Here is a 17571-nt window from a genome sequence, read left to right as displayed (position 1 = left end):
CCAACTCTATTTTATGTGTTAATAATGAAATTAAAAACTTACCACAAGTTCTTATCAGTTAAATGAAATTTAATTGGTTTTCTGGCATGAGTGACTCAATGTTAGAAACTAATACAGGGACTTCCTTGGTGGTCGAGTGGTAAAGAATCCGACTTGCAATGATGGGGATGCCAGTTCGATCCCTGGTCGGGGAACTAAGACCCCACATGCTGCAGGGCAACTAAGCCAGCTCCCACAACTACTGAGCTCACGCGCCTCAACGAGAGAGCCCATGTGCTGCAAACTACAGAGCCCACGTGCCCTGGACAGCCTGTGTGCCACAACTAGAGAGTAAAACTCGCAAGCCACAACTAGAGAGAAGCCCACATGCCGCAACAAAGAGCCGGTGAGCTACAAGGAAAGATCCTGCATGCTGCAACTAAGACCCAATGCAGCCAAAAAAGAATAAAAGAAAATAAATAAATATTTTAAAAAAACTAATACAAACGTAAAAAAAATGAAACTAAATATTTTCAACAAAGTAATTTATTTATTTTTCCTGAGGAACTAAATTCAGTTCAATATTTGTTTTCATAACACCCATGTCTTACATCAAACTTAACCACTTTCTATGCAGTGACTGTGGTGGGATGATCTATTTTATTTGACTACCCTCAATGTAATTCATTTGGGTAGTTCTAAGGCATTTCAGTGATCGAAGTGTTTCTCCCTACAGTTACTCCTGCATTCTCAATCAGTTTCTTCTGAATATCATCTAAAGAAAATTTATGTGGTGTGATTATACTCTTCTTTTTTTTTTTTTTAATACCAGGATTTCTAAAACTAGGAAAAACACCAACATTTGAAACATTAGTGTTTCTAGTCAAGGATAGTTCAATTAAATTTCATCAGTACATTATATTATAGTTTAACTCCTGCTAGAAATGTTAAAACCCAAGATCTTCTGAATCACATAATACCAACATTTCATATTAATGAATAAATTACTCAGGTTCCATACAAAGATATTAATTGATGAGAAACAGAAAAAGCCAAGCTTTCAAGAACGCTTTTAAAAAAATACAGAAGCAAACTAATGAACAGAGCTACACAAAATATACACTAACCAACTGCAAACTAAACCAGTTAAAGATTAACCTTAAAAGAATACATTTTAGAACTTCATGATACCCTCATAAAAGGCAGCAAACTAAGGGTATTAAAACAATAATCATTATTTTAGTTACTGTGCATCAAGTCTAAAAGATCCACATAAAGGAAATGTCTTGTTTTTGATTCAATTAAAATACTTTAAAACTGGAAATATTTAATAATTGATAGTATAATTAAATTTTAAAGAATATACACAAATGAGGACAGGTTTTATATTCAGTAACTTGCATGTTTTATCCCTACTTTAGGAGAATCAGATGCATTTTCCTCCATATACTTAGGTACTAAGATTTCAAATTTATAAATATGGTAGTATTTTAAATATTAAATTTTTACATGAATATTGGGTTCATCCTTGTTTTCCTTTGTTCCCTAGGTATTATCCAGTTTTGTAAGGAAAACACTTTTATATCACAATCAAAACTATGTCTTGGTTACTAGACTGTAGCCATAATTGGATTACAGTCACTTAGATTCATTATTTGGAATTATACTTACTAAGGCAGACGTAAATGAAACTTATCTTTTAGAAGAATTTCACATCTGCATTTACCTGCACTGCAGAATGGGTTTCAGCAATATTTTAGCTGTTAGGAAATATTTAATTTACTTAAACTTGTTATCTTTGACTACCCAGGAACCCCTAGAGTAGTCAACTTTACCTTTGAATTCACTTTAAACTACATCTGATTCATTCCAAATAGAAGATTTTAAAAGACGTTAGACTTCATTAAGGTATTACCTTTAAATCTGAAAGAAAATTAATGTAATGAAATTTTCAAGTTTGACAAGTTCATTAACATTTTTTAGCATGTCTTGATACATTTACTTATCAGCTTTTTATTCTTTCTGCTGGCATTTCCTTAATGTTTGTTTGCTTCACCTCTCTGGTTCATTGGATTGCTACTATTTACGCTTTCATGGACTTTATCTTCACAGTTTACTATATCTTGTAAAGCCTTTTCCACATCTCTTTGGCCAGCTGTACTGGCTGTTTTGGGCAAGGTCATCTGCAGTGCACACCACAGGGTAGTGCGTGCTTTCCGAGTAGCCACACACATCTCTTTAATTGCTGAAGCAAGGGCAAAAACATCTGTAAAAGAAATATTTGGGGTCAGTTCATATCAGATGCCATTTAAGTACCCCTTAACTCATAAAACCCCGTGCTGTGCTACTAAATGATCAAACATTATTTTTATAAAAGAAGGATGGCTATTGACTGAGCTAACCAAAGTATTTGACTTAATATTTAAAAGTGTTGATACTTGTATTTATTTCTGACTTGTATAACCATGACTATGCTTTAGGTAGAACACAGACTTTAACAGAGTTATTATAATTAAATGGGTAATATTAGCAAAATAGATCAAAGTACTTCTGGAGTAAATTATGTGGGCACCATTTAACAATTTATTCTTTACATAAGTATAAATGTTAGAAATTCAACCTTTTAACTTCAGAGTCTGATTTTATTAACATTCAAATTATCTCAGTGCCTTATCAAAAGAATATGCATTAATGTTTGTACCTCTGTCATCTTGGCATCTAGGAACACCTTGCTTTTGCCGATTTGAAGCATTAACAATTTCGTCCTTTCTACGTGACTGTACAATGTGAACGGACTCCAGGTGTCTATCAAGAGCTGTAGAGATACTGGCATGAAGGGGAGAGCTTCGAAGCCTTTCCATTTTGCCCAGTAAAGTCACAACCTGAGGGAAACATTTTAAATTTTGATGAGGCATGTAACCACATTGCCCTGCCATTAACTTAAAACAAATCTTCAATGAAGCAGAGTAGAGATGAGAGCAGTAATATTCAATCAATAAATAAGTGAATGCTTACTATGTCCTGACACCACGCTGGGGGAAACAAAGATGGAAAGTCAGTCTTTTGTACCTATTTGTGTATGTTAATTCTAAAAGGTTTAAGGGTAGTCAGTTACTGGGAATAAGCAACAATGAAAAAGTCAAACATTCAAATATTTCCATCTTATTAACAGTAAGTGCAAATATAAGATATGACATTCTTTTTGGCAAATAGGAGAATAGCCTGCAAATAGAGCATTATTAGTAGTTACTGTAATTAAAAGGGAAAAAAATTGAGCTAAAAAGGAGAAATCCTAGATTGAGTAATCTTTTTTTTTTTTTTTTTTTTTTGCGGTATGCGGGCCTCTCACTGTTGTGGCCTCTCCCGTTGCGGAGCACAGGCTCCAGACGCGCAGGCTCAGCAGCCATGGCTCACGGGCCCAGCTGCTCCACGGCATGTGGGATCCTCCCGGACCGGGGCACGAACCCGTGTACCCTGCATCGGCAGGCGGACTCTCAACCACTGCGCCACCAGGGAAGCCTTAGATTGATTAATCTTGACTTCAGCAATTCCTTTCTGGGCCTCCAAAGTTCTCCTTTTGGAAATCAGAAATAATACTGGCTAGCGGTAGTTTTAAGGAATCCATAATCCAGAAAATACCAATTTAAATGTATGCTGAACTAATACAAAATAAATCCTATAACTGTCAAAACTGCTAAGGAAAATCAGGAAGTCTCAATCTTCTGGTTAATTAAGCTTAAAGAAGAGCACTGTATATCAGTAAGCGTAGTACGTTTCATAGTTGTATATGCCTAACTTGTTTCAGAGTCTAAACTTGGAAGGTGTAAGGAAAGAGCAGTTTTTGTTTTTTTTTTTTTGCAGTACGTGGGCCTCTCCCTGCTGTGGCCTCTCCCGTTGCAGAGCACAGGCTCCGGACGCACAGGCTCAGTGGCCATGGCTCACAGGCCCAGCCGCTCCGCGGCATGTAGGATCTTCCCGGACTGGGGCACGAACCCGCGTCCCCTGCATCGGCAGGTGGACTCTCAACCACTGCGCCACCAGGGAAGCCCAAGAGCAGTTTTTGAGTAAGTAGGATTTGGACATCAAATAAATACAATAATTGCCTTAACCTCACACTCCTATCAAGTTTCTTTGGAATAAGTCTATCCCAGTTTAAGCCCATGGAGAAAACACAAGTGTACAGGTATAAAATATTTTCTTCCCAACTGTACAACCAGCCAGATTCTTGAGGGGAAAATAAGACAACAAAAGAAAATACCATAGAAAAAACTCCAGTGAACTACAAATTATGTATTTTTAAAATAAGACAATCATTTTGAATAAATGATAAGTGTAAAGAAAGAAATTTACACAGGTGGTTTTTAATAAACTTTTTTTTTTTTTTTTTTTTTTGTGGTACACGGGCCTCTCACTGCTGTGGCCTCTCCCGTTGCGGAGTACAGGCTCTGGACGCACAGCCTCAGCGGCCATGGCTCACGGGCCCAGCCGCTCCACGGCATGTGGGATCTTCCTGGACCGGGGCACGAACCCGTGTCCCCTGCATCGGCAGGCGGACTCAACCACTGCGCCACCAGGGAAGCCCTTAATAAACTTTTAAAAGATTTTTTTCAGAATTCCACAAAACCAGCAAACTAGAAAGTAGTACACATAAAAATATTTTTGCCCTTTGTGTATTACTGATCTAATGTTGTTAAATATAGATAAACAAAATTATTATAACAGCTATAAACATAACCTTCTAAATTAGGGTGAAGCCTAAGTAAGGCTGGAAAAAGTATATTTCTTAATATCCACAGTTAGCAATCCTTTGATTTATTGCCTAGAAATGTATTACTGAGAAAAAGGAATTTTAACTTGGAACAGTTTTAAGAAAAAAACAGAAGACCTAAGTTTTTATAATGTTTGGCTGTAACCCATGTCAGTATCTGACTATACCACTGATAAATTCCATTGTACAAATTTACAAATTTGATTAAAAATTACAACTGAATGAGGCTGAAAGCTAGGTAAAATCAATCTTTTTCCATTGAAGTAGTTCATATCTGTATTTTAAAGACAGCATGGTACAAGTAAGAAACTAATGTTCAATAAAATAAGACTCTGTGGGCTTCCCTGGTGGTGCAGTGGTTAAGAATCCACCTGCCAATTCAGGGGACATGGGTTCAAGCCCTGGTCTGGGAAGATCCCACATGCTGCGGAGCAACTAAGCCCATCTGCCACAACTACTGAGCTTGCACTCTAGAGTCTGTAGGCCACAACTACTGAAGCCCATGCTCTAGAGCCTGTGCTCCACAACAAGAGAAGCCACCACAACGGGAAGCCCGTGCACTGCAACAAAGAGTAGCCCCCCACTGGCCACAACTGGAGAAAGCCCATGCATAGCAATGAAGACCCAATGCAGCCAAAAATAAATAAGAGTACAGGGTTAAGAAAATGAAATATGGTAATTTCCTGTTAATTTACTATCTTGTATAATGCAAGCACAGTTTGCTCATGAAGCTAGGAAACAAATGTTTGTGACTAAGAAATGGGACTTTCCCTGTAAATAATATGCAAAATGATTTTTGCTTAAAAAAATTTTCTTTCTGTTGAGGATTAGTTCCATTGCTAATTTGGGTTTCTTGAAGAGGAACCACTTAGACTATTAAATCTACTGTTTCAATGACTGAATGGGGCTATTTTCCCTTTCCTAAATAACTAATAGTTCTAGGTCCAAACATGGAAAAGAATACATTTCAGAGAGTTACACATAAATGTGATTTTTAAATCCTTCAGAATTCTAACTTGCTGAAGCATTTTAAAATTTTATCAGTTTAAAAAATCTGCTATTGGATATTTTCACAGCTTACTCTGGCTTGTTCTCGAAGTTCATCCACAATTAAGCGATCAACTCTAGATGGGTTGGAGGTCAGCCTTGGAATTGGAGTATTATTAGTACTCGATACCTTTTTCCCTGGATAATTTTTGGCAAGGTCCAATTCAGTCTGTAAAAAAATTATATAACTTTTAGATGCTAAATTTTCTAAATATGATTCAATCATGAATAATATTTCTCATAGGCCTAAGAAGTATATTGAAAATTACTCCTTTAGATAAAAATTGTTTCAGTATCAAAAGGCAACAAATACAAACCACAGTACCACAGTACTTTTCTAAACACTCCAATAGTTTAATACTTAGAAAATTCAAAGAAATAAACTTTTAACCCATTAAGGAAAAAGTCTACCTAATAGGCAAAATAAACTTTAAAATAACAAATTTTTTTAAACCCCAAGCATTTTGTCTCTAAATTACCTAATTAATTCTCTATAGTCATGAACTTAACAAATACTACACATTATAGAAAAATGCAACCTAAAAATAAGGCAAGTACTCTTTCTTAAACTACACTAAGGTAAATAAAATGAAGATAGGCAAAGGGGATATACTAAGTTACACCTAAATGGATAGTTTTGTGTTACCTTTTTTCTCTCCTTTTCTAATGCTCTCCATTGTTCATAGCACTCTTCTAGACGAATATGAAGTTCACTGGCTGGTCCACTACGGGTTTTAACTGGTCTTTGAAATCCAAAAGTTGGCACGAAACCAGAAAAGGAATTATCACCATACATCGTATCATTAAAATATAGGTATAAATGGCTTAAGTCATCATAAGACAAATCATAGGAATCCAACAGTGGAACAACTGAATGGCCAAGTGGGTGTGTGGATCTTAGGGGAAACCCATTTGAACCAAGTTGTTGAAAACTCTGATTATGCCTTATATCTCCCATCATATAATTATTAGAAAAGCATGACACCTGTGTGCGATTCACACGGCTGTTAATATTGTTGTCTCCACTTCCCTGTCTGTGGCTATTAAAATGACCCTGTGACTCCAACAGATTTTGATATGTATTTTGAGATGAGCTATCTAAATGCTTTGGCCCTTCCTCAGGGTCATAATGGCCACTCTGGGGCATAGCCTGAAAATTATGTTTGTTTACATTTTCAATGGTCCCATACTGCTGAGCTGAATAGTTACCACAAAATCCATTTGACTGCTTTATTTTTTTATCAGTAACAGATTCAAAGAGATTTTCTTCTCCAGTCTTTGTCAGTCCTTCCATGTGACTGACAGATTGAATTCTTTCTGCACCATTATAACCAAAATCACAACTAGAAAATGCTGAAGGGTTTTCTTGGCAATACTTCTGAAATAAATTGCTATTTGCTGTTAAATTTGTAGATGATAGTTGCAGGAAATCTGAAGAATGGTTAGAACCTTTTGAAGCTGCACTTAAATGAGTATTTAATTTCATCAAGTTACCTTGATTTTGATAAGGAATAAGAGTGTTATTTTTTGTTTGGATATTCATCCAAGTTGGTCTGTTTAAGTTGATACCACCTGAAGATGCTGCTGAGTTTGCTAGTAAATTCACTGACCTAAAATACTCAGAATTTGGGGGGTCAGGTTTAGTAAACTGTTGCTTTTCTGTGACATTAACAAAATCATCATTAGCTGGACAAGCTGTGTGAGGTTTTAGTCCATATTCTGATTTTAAGGCAAAATCAGCAGTAAATGCTTCCTTTGCAAACTGTTTTTCTGGCAGATATGGTATAGTTTTTGGAAATGTGAAATTCTGCTGGTCAGGTATTGTCGCCTCCATTTTTTTCTGATTTGCTGGTTTAACCTGAAATAACTTTGTGTAGGTGTCTGCTTCTACAGTTGGTGTTTCAGGTGTGCCACTGGCTAATTTTTTACTATCTTGGACACTAAAATTTGAACACTTATTCAGCTTAGCCTTATTAGGATAAGCATATTCTGGGTATCTACAATAATCTGCATTTTCATTGTATCTATTAAATTGGGAAAGAAACATCTCTGCCCTCTTTTGCTGTAATGGTGCTTCAAGACCTTTAGCACATATTTTTTCTCTTCCATAAGAGTAGGTATCAACTCCTGGTTCTTTCATGATGTCAGACAGACCAATGTGTGGTGTAAAACAGTTTTTGATAGACAGATGTTCTTGAAATGTCGTCTTAGCTGTATCATTTGTCTGAATACTGTAACAGTTAGAATGATCACTTCGTGAGGGGTACATCCATTGTTCTTCAAGGTCTAAACCAGTAAATCCATGAGAAAGTTCATCTATCTTTTGTTGTGGTATCAGATTACTATTATGCAGGTACTGCTTCTCCACTGTTGACACAGATTCACTAGTATAAAAAGCTTGCTGAGAGATGGCTGTATCTATTGGCCTTTTGGTTTCTGTTAAGAGGTCATGGTGATCTGCAAATCTGCTTGTGTTCACTGGCCAAACTGACTTTAAATTGGAGGAGCAGGTCCTAGAACAAGTAAATATATTTAATTACAATTTAGGTTTTAAAAGTCTTTATTTCCTTAGTGGAGAAGGTAGGAAAGGCTTTCAAAAACATTTATAATGCCCCACCTCACCATTCTCTAATTCTTTCCAACTTTGCCTTATAAGCTGCCATTACATCCAAATAACTATCACTTGAAATGTGCTATATGCTACAGAAATATGGATTCTAATCTTAATATGTCTTCACTATACTTTCCCAAGAAACATATACTAAGGCCTGAGGCTGGTGACAATATGGTCTTACATGAATTGTTTTGTTTTGTTTTTTAATTTAGTTTTCTTTCTTTCTTTTTTATCTGTGTCGGGTCTTAGTTGCGGCACATGGGATCTTTGTGGAGGCATGCGGGCTCTTTTATGTTGCGGCCCGCGGGCTTCTCTCTAGTTGTGGCGTGTGGGTTTTCTCTCTCTAGTTGTGGTGTGCACGGGCTCCAGAGCGCATGGGCTCTGTAGTTTGCGGCACGCGGGCTCTCTCATTGAGGTGCATAAGCTCAGCTGCCCGCAGCATGTGGGATCTTAGTTCCCGACCAGGGATCGAACCTGTGTCCCCTGCATTGGAAGGCAGATTCTTTACCACTGGACCACCAGGGAAGTCCCCACATGAATTGTTTATATATAGTAAGTAAAAACCAAAATAAGTTTTTCTTTTAATTAAGTTATTATATAATACAAAAGTGTTGTTGACCTCAATTTTTTTTAAATAAAAAAGATGTGCTGGGATTTCCCTGGTGGTCCAGTGGCTAAGACTCTGTGCTCCCAATGCAGAGGGCCCGGGTTTGATCCCTGGTCAGGGAACTAGATCCCACATGCCACAACTAAGAGTTCACAGGCTGCAACCAAAGATCCCACATGCTGCAACTAAAGATTCCACATGCCGCATAACATGGCTTCCACACCCAAATAAAACGATTCAAGCATACTTTAAAAATTTTTACCATATGAATAAAATCCATACATATTTCCGCACAGCAGTAATGATAGTTTTATTTTTGGAGGTATAAGTATAAAAGTCCTTGGAATTTATATTCTTTTTTTTTTTTTTTTTTTTTTTTTTTGCGGTACGCGGGCCTCTCACTGTTGTGGCCTCTCCTGTTGCGGAGCACAGGCTCCGGACGCGCAGGCTCAGCGGCCATGGCTCACGGGCCCAGCCGCTCCGCGGCATGTGGGATCTTCCCAGACCGGGGCACGAACCCGCATCCCCTGCATCAGCAGGCGGACTCTCAACCACTGCACCACCAGGGAAGCCCTGGAATTTATATTCTTTAAGCCAAATTTTAGCTCATAAACTCAAGGGAAATAGCTCTCAATTACGCAAGAATAATTATGCAAGTTTCCAAATGAAAGTTCTTTTTTTTTTTAAGATTAATTTGTCTTTTATTTGCCAGTATAACTACAGTAGCCTGCAAACTTTTTTAATCTAAAAAGCACATTTTACATCACAATCCAACAAACACACACATATACATTGTGTATACGTATATAAAAGTGAAACAAAAGTTTTGCCAAAAACGTCTACCCCGAGTGTTAATTCTTTTTAAGACTTTTTTTTTAACCAAGGCTGACCTGCATTGACACATCATAATCACCATCATCCCTAGTTCATCTTAGGGTTCACTTTACGAAGTGAATAGTGTTTCTTGTTCTATGGGTTTGGACAAAAGTATGATGACATAAAATCATTATCATGTCATACAAAGTATTTTCACCCTCATAAAAACTTCTGTACTCTATGTATTCATCTCCCCTCTCCCCACAAACTCCTGACAACCATTGATCGTTTTATTGTCTCCATTGTTTTGCCTTTTCCAGAATGGCATATAGTCGGAATCTATTTTTCTGTTTTCCTTGAAGAGAGGGGTTCAAAGCCTTTATGCCTATAAGACCACTCATGGCCCACCCACATGTGGACCGGACAGGCTCCAGGTGGCAAACTCCCCCACTAAATACTGTAGCTTTCCTTCCAGTACTGAGCTCTGTCCCACTGGTCCTGCCCAGCAGCCACATGGAGGTACAGGGGGATACGTGTTGGGTATTTGTTCATAGGAAGGCCACAAGTTTTCTGCCCCTTGTCACGATGAACCCAGATTCCTGTCGGGTTTGTTGTAAACAGACGAGCCATTTCTTCAGACCCCGTGCTCTAAGCACACCCCAACAAATGAAAGTTTTTAATAGCAAATTAAACTTTCAATTGTATGGCAAGCACCAAAGCAAAATCAAGGCTTCTCAAAACAAATATCTGAATTAAGATGTCTACTGTCAGATGATCCTCTATTAACTAAAAATAAAAGTTAATAAATAGGGTAATCTAGTACCTGGGAATTTAAAAGTTTACTACACACTATATGGCTTATATAATATACTAACCCCTCAGTGAAACATGGCTGTGATTTATCTTGCTCTTCCAAAATGTTAGACACAAGTCCATATAAGTCTGTTTCACTACCATAGTCATTTCTTTCTGTTTGAATCCTAAAGATAAATGAATATCACATGTAAATATTTTTGCTCATATTGAAATACAATATATTGATTTCTATTTCCAGACTTATTCTGCCATTATTTTTCGATAAAATATTTGGATTGACTCTATACCATCATTTCAAATAAAAAGGGAACAGGAACTCAGAATATTTTCCACTTTAGCATAATGTTTATGTTACATAAGTATTTCTCCTTCATTCCAAATCCTATGTCTAGTTCACAATGTATGCTTACCTCTTATTTCTCCAAAACACATGCTATTCGTTTTAGGTGACCAAGATACAAATCTCTGATCCATGATGTTGCAGACATGGTTGGTACCATGGCTGCTCCTGAAATCATGTCTAGTCCTAGTATACATCATTACATCAACAACACTTGCTCAGTTTTTCCATTTGTGATTTGAAAACCATATGAACCTGTTGCTCTATTTTGTGACTCTTTATACTAAACGTTGGATTAAAAAGTGAAATGTGATATGGTCATCCTAGATATCACAGCAACATTGCAGTTGTCCCTTAAATGTAAAAGATTTGGAGGCTACCCCTAAATCTTTGCCGAAGAAGTGACTGGTACTCCGTGTACCTGAAATCCTACCTAGTTACTAAAACTATCTAAATAATACAAAATGTAAAAACCACAAGGAGATGGAAAATTGGTGCCTTTTTACCGCTTATGGATTTTGGGTAATTTGTTCCTAGAAGTAATATGTTGTTTTAAATGGTAACTTCTTGTTTTTTCATATTTTATGTCTATCATTTCATAGTGTTAGGACATTTTAGAAATAAATAAAAATACCTTATATTTGCATAACATTCAAAATGTCATTGATCTTCATAACATAGGAAGGGAAGATATTAGTAATCGTTAAGCTGTTGAATGAGTGATCATGTGTGATATTAAGAAACTTGAATTTTGCAAGGGCATGTGATTTGCCATGCTTTACTATACACTTGCTGAATAAATGGTCTGCCTACAAGTCTAATGCTTTTTCCACTACATCTTGTTATTTCAAAAAGATTCAATATAAAGTTTTTTTGTTTAATAATGTGTTAGTATATATCTAGAAAAATATTCTATGTAATATATACCAAACTGTTAATAGTTGTTACTGGGAGGTGGAGAGGCAAAGTTATGGTAAAATTATGCTTGCCTTTATATATTTCTGTAAAGTGTGAAGTTTTTCAATGAACATGTATCAACTTAAAAAATATTTTTGGGGGCCTCCCTGGTGGCGCAGTGGTTGAGAGTCCGCCTGCCGATGCAGGGGATACGGGTTCATGCCCCGGTCTGGGAGGATCCCATATGCCGCGGAGCGGCTGGGCCCGTGAGCCATGGCCGCTGGGCCTGCGCGTCCGGAGCCTGTGCTCCGCAACGGGGGAGGCCACAGCAGTGAGAGGCCCGCATACCGCAAAAAAAAAAAAAAAAAAAAAAAAAAATTTTTGTTTTTTTGTGGAATTATATGTTATATGGTTCTTCTAATAAAATCACTATTTTAGAGAACTTACCAAATTAAATGTTTTAACAATTATTTAATTAATTAGTAGATTTTAAAAATAATTATGTCCTGGTTAAACTAAAGATGCATCGGCCTCTATTAACTGCTCCCTTATTATAATTAACATAAAGGTAGTGTCACTCCCTTAAGTTTCTCTTGGCAGTAAGCTCCCATAATATTCTATACTACTTCTTTTAAACCTCACTATACTTGCAGTGCCTGACAAGTTATCATCATCATCATCATCATTACTGTAAGATCTATAATAAAGGCAGGGATAATTTTTGCCATGTTAATTCTAATATCCCCAGTAGGAGAGAATCTGACATAGAGTAGGCCCTTATTATTATTGGAATTGAACAGAAAAATAATTAAAGTATCTTATGTTTGATAAAATCCTGTTTGTTGTATACTTGTGAAGGAAAAATTACCGAAAATTTAGAATTGTATTAAAAAAATAGATTGAAAAACTGTAACTCATTTATATAAGTTATCTTTAGAAAGAGGAACTTAAGATTTACTCAGGATTGCCTCTAATGAATGAAAAAAAAATAATAAGAAAAAATTATACACACGTAACTATCCCATTTAAGATTTCCTAAAAGTTTGATAAACAAAATTATAATGCCATAACATAAAAATGCTGATATAGGGAACAAAGAGCTAATACAACTAGGTTCCCATGTAATCAAACTTAAAAACACTTCATTTAGCCTGAGAAATCTAATTTATTAATTTACCTGTTCTTTACATTGATCTGAGAATTAGAGGGCTGTTTAATATCATCTCCATACACAGACCATGGTGCATAGAAAAGTGAAGAATCTACAGAACTTGCATATTCTGTTGATGAAGAAAGTGGAGCATAGGTCTGCCTTAGGTCAACACTGTCTTCACTCTGAAATTTTAAAGACATATTTGTATACCAGACACAACCAAAACTGCATTTATTACAGAATATTAGCCAAAGAATAGGAAATTTGAGGAGTTGGGAGACAAATCTAGACTTAGCCACTTAAGCTTACTTTACAGTAGGGGTTGGCGATTTTTTTCTGTAAAGGGCCAGATAATTAATATTTTAGGGTTTGCTGTGTTAAGGTCTCTATTGAAACTCCTCAACTCTGCTGTCCTAGCACCAAAGCAACTATAGACAGTATGTAAACAAGTGGGCGTGGTTATTCCAAGAAAATTTTGGCCCCTGTTCAGTACCTGTTGCTTATCACTGGTATAAAACACCTAGAGTTATTGCAGTTTTAGTTTTTTGAACAGATGAGCATTATGTGGACTATAGCAGTATTATTTTTAATAAATCATTTACAAAACTCAGTCTTACTGCCCCCAATCTGTGAAAAAAAAAGTGAATGTACATTTACATAGAATTTTCAAAGAAATTCCACAAACATTATTGTATTCAGTCAACCTTGTGACATGGATATTCTCTATATTTTAAAAATGAGGAAATGGCCCTACACTAGGGCCTTTTAAAACAGTACCTTTAATTTTCAGCCTAGTTTCTATTTCCAAGAGAAAGTGTAAAAATGAGACGAGACATAAAATGTTTTATCTTAAGAAATTTTAAAGATATTATAATTAGAAGAAAAAACAAGCTCATTTTCTTTTTTCTTAACACTTCTATAAGGAATTTTGAGTAAATAAGATAAAAAGTTTGAGTTTTAAGATTTTAATGAATTATTTAAAGTCCTGCCTCCTTCCCAAAGGGATTGAGGTACAGTGAAAACACTGCCCCTCAAATTTTAAATACTTAAAATAGTCTGAAAGTATAGATTCACAATTTTTAACTCTCCAAATAAGGAGCTAGTAAAACGTGAGATGTAATAACTATAAATATCCAGGCATAAACACAGTAGAAATAGTATTTTCTTATAAATATAGAAGGTATATAATCCTGGTTAAAAATATTTTCTAATTGCTTTCATTCTCTTAATCGAAATTTATGTAAAAAGAGATAAAACATGTTTAGATCAAAACATTCCTAAATTTTTGTTCTTCATAGATATGATAATTGAAAAACAACACTTTAAACATTCACTGAGTTTATACCAATAATATATGAAAATTAATACCTTCTAATCACTCACCTTCAAGAATCTCAAATATTTTACAGCCATTTGTTTAAATTCCAGTTATGATTACTATTTGAAACCTACACATTATAATTTTCTCGTTTATAGCTTATATTTTGTTGACTATTCTGAAGCTGGAGAAACTGAGGCACAGAAGGGATTTTGCTAAGAGTGCCACTAAAAACTGCCTTTCCAAAATTTCTGTTCGTTAGCAGTAACTTTTTAAAGGATTTTATTGTTAGAACCTTTCATAATTTTATTCCTTTAGTTCTGCAGTTTTTATCACAGACCCCCTTAACTCTCTTTTAGGTTTGAAGTATCCAAAGTGACATAAATAATTGTTCATTTTTTGAAAGAGTTACTTAAACAAAATAAGCATTTTCAGATTATATAATATCAAATGAAGTAAACAGTATTTGAAACTAAATGTATTTTGGGAGTATTATTTCAAGTATATTTTATATTTTAAAGTAAGATTTGAGTATTAGAAAAATTAAGTCTTTTAAAAGATTGATTTAAATGTAATATGCTAGGATAAAACAAGCAACTAAAGTAATGTGGAGGGGCTTCCCTGGTGGCGCAGTGGTTGAGAGTCCGCCTGCTGATGCAGGGGACACGGGTTCGTGCCCCGGTCCAGGAAGATCCCACATCCCGCGGAGCAGCTGGGCCCGTGAGCCATGGCTGCTGAGCCTGCGCGTCTAGAGCCTTTGCTCCGCGACGGGAGAGGCCACAACAGTGAGAGGCCCACGTACCGCAAAAAAAAAAAAAAAAAGTAATGTGGTGGATTCAAACAATTATACTTTAAATATCTGGATCCTTCCCAGTCAAAATATTTCTGGAAATTAAATATGCAAATGCTTAGGGTTGGCATATTAATTAGTCTAGATAACTGCAAAATGTATCACTTTACCCTTGCTATGATTAATCAACTGAAATTAAATCCAAGTAAATTTTAGTAGTCATGTAAACATTACAGAGAGCAGTGGAATGCTGGTCTTGGCAGTGAAAAAGAGCTGGGTTCCACTTGGGCTTTGTAACTTAGGGCACAAGTCAAACTCTCTGAGCCTGTTTCTCTACCTGTACAGTGGGTATAATACTATACGAGGTTGTAGTGTGAATTAAATGAAATTATTTATTTCAGGATATTGTTATAATTCAAAGTATAACAATATCAGCAGTGATGTCCTGGGTAAATAATTTCAAATGAAAATGACTTACATTAACCTAAGCCTAATTTAACACGATTAACAACAAAACTAAATGTTTTACGTGAGGTAAAAGGCAGCATGTCATCAAAGACATTGTTAGAGCCAGAGAATAAAAGAGTAAAGAAAAATTTAAATTATAAAACGTATGTTTGCACCGACTTGCAATAAACGCCGGAAGGAAGAAATATTTTATGGTCTTAGTAAATGCAGATTTTTCTTACATTTCTGGCATCACGTCATGCTGAGGACAAGTCAAAAATAAGAATCAACGAAAAACCTTATTCCTTAACTTTTTTTCGAAACCAGTGTGTATTCTGCAGACTCTGGATTTAAAAATGCTGTTACCGGGGACTTCCCTGGTGGCGCAGTGGTTAAGAATCCACCTGCCAATGCAGAGGACACCGGTTCGAGCCCTCCTTCCGGGAAGAGCCCACATGCCGCGGGGCAACTAAGCCCGTGCACCACAACTACTGAGCCTGTGTGCCACAACTACTGAAGCCCGCGGGTCTAGAGCCCGTGCTCGGCAACGAGAGAAGCCACTGCAACGAGAAGCCCAACGCAGCCAAAAATAAATAAATAAATAAATTCATTAAAAAAGAGTATAGTTACCGGGTGTCTGGTCCTAAGTATGGAGCAACAAACCTGTGGCGGGTGCGGGTGCGGGTGGGGGTGCGGGTGGGGGTGGGGGTGCGGGTGCGGGTGGGGGTGCGGGTGGGGGTGGGGGTGGGGGTGCGGGTGGGGGTGGGGGTGGTGCTGGATTTGATGGAGAAAAAAATCCTCTAATACAGGCAAAGCCGAGTAACTGACCTGCGACTTGTAGCAATCATAGAAGGAAGGGGAGCCAGTCAACATCACGCGACTGCTGGCCTCGGCACTGAGGTTCCTGCAGCGATTCGCACCTCCACGTAACGCGACTTTCGGCTGCACGAAACGGGGATAGGAAACGGGGGAGAGACATCACAGGTTAGAGCCAGGACCGAAAGGGCTGGACGACGGCTCCACGTCGGCTGTGCGCCCAGCTCCACCCGGAATCAGTTCCCAGGACACTTATTTGGGGGCCCCGGCTTCCCTCTCCACCTTCCGGCCCGACCCCGAGGCGCGGCCCTCGCCCGTCCGACGGGCCCTCGCCTCCGGCCTCCGCCTCAGCGCCGCCACGGCCCAACGTGGAGGAGGTGGCGGCAGCCCAGGCGTCGCGGGCCGTCACCTCCCGCCCCAGCCCGGCCGCCCGTCCTGTCAGCCCGCACCGCGCCCCCAGGCCCCGGCCCGACCGACCGCCGCGCCCCCCGCTCACCCCCGCGGCGCAGCCCGGGCGCCCCGTCGGGGCTCCTAGCTGGTGACCGGGTCTCTCCCTCCCGGCCCGGCCGCCTCAGAGACCCGCGTCCAGGGACGCGCCCGCTCCTCAGTCTCTCCTCACCGTCGCCGTCCTCCAAGCCCGGCCAACACCCGGACCCGGACCGTCCCCGCCGTTTACCTCAGGTCCCTTCCTCAGGCCTGGGGGGTAAGAGGGCGGACGGGCGTCTCCGCCGCTCACCTCCATGGTGCCCCCCAGCCCCTCCTGGACTAGGCACAGCTCCTGGGGTACAGGGGTGAGGGGGGGCGTCGAGGCCCGGCTACCTCAGCCCGCACCCCGCCGCCGCCACCGCCACCGCCGCCCCCAGCGCTGCCTGGAGCCGGTCTGTGGGTGCGGGAACCGGAGCAGAGAGGGAGGAGCGGGGTGGAAAGTCGTTACATTGTCTACACCGGCTCGCGACCGGCACGCGACCCGCCTCGCCCTGCCCCCTACGGCAGGGCCGCCTCCCTCTTCGCATCCCTCATTGGCCTCCTGCCCGGCCAATGGGCGGCTGCCTCCGGGGCCTGTTGCCACTCTCCCACCCAGAGACAAGGCCAAGAACCGGCCGTTAGGCGACCTCGCTCTCCCGGAGCTTCTGAGACTTTCCCGCTCAAAGTAAACCTGTTCG

At 38.8% G+C, this 17571-nt stretch overlaps 1 protein-coding gene across 1 annotated transcript; it reads right to left on the bottom strand.

Moving 5' to 3' along the window:
* Nucleotides 1–786: 786 nt before the first annotated feature.
* On the bottom strand, nt 787–17150 carry MEIOC (meiosis specific with coiled-coil domain; the record flags this gene model as incomplete). The annotated part of the gene is made up of 8 exons (XM_082605089.1): nt 787–2245; nt 2681–2861; nt 5829–5963; nt 6441–8307; nt 10707–10811; nt 13062–13219; nt 16421–16534; nt 17085–17150. 8 exons carry the CDS (start codon nt 17148–17150, stop codon nt 2016–2018), a joined length of 2856 nt encoding a protein of 951 aa, XP_082461215.1. The 3' UTR covers nt 787–2015.
* Between the last annotated feature and the right edge of the window lie 421 nt (nt 17151–17571).

Source organism: Mesoplodon mirus (genome assembly GCF_964341445.2).
Source record: "Mesoplodon mirus genome assembly, chromosome: 18".
Classification (NCBI taxonomy): domain Eukaryota; kingdom Metazoa; phylum Chordata; class Mammalia; order Artiodactyla; family Ziphiidae; genus Mesoplodon; species Mesoplodon mirus.
This window is presented reverse-complemented; position numbering and strand designations above follow the sequence as displayed.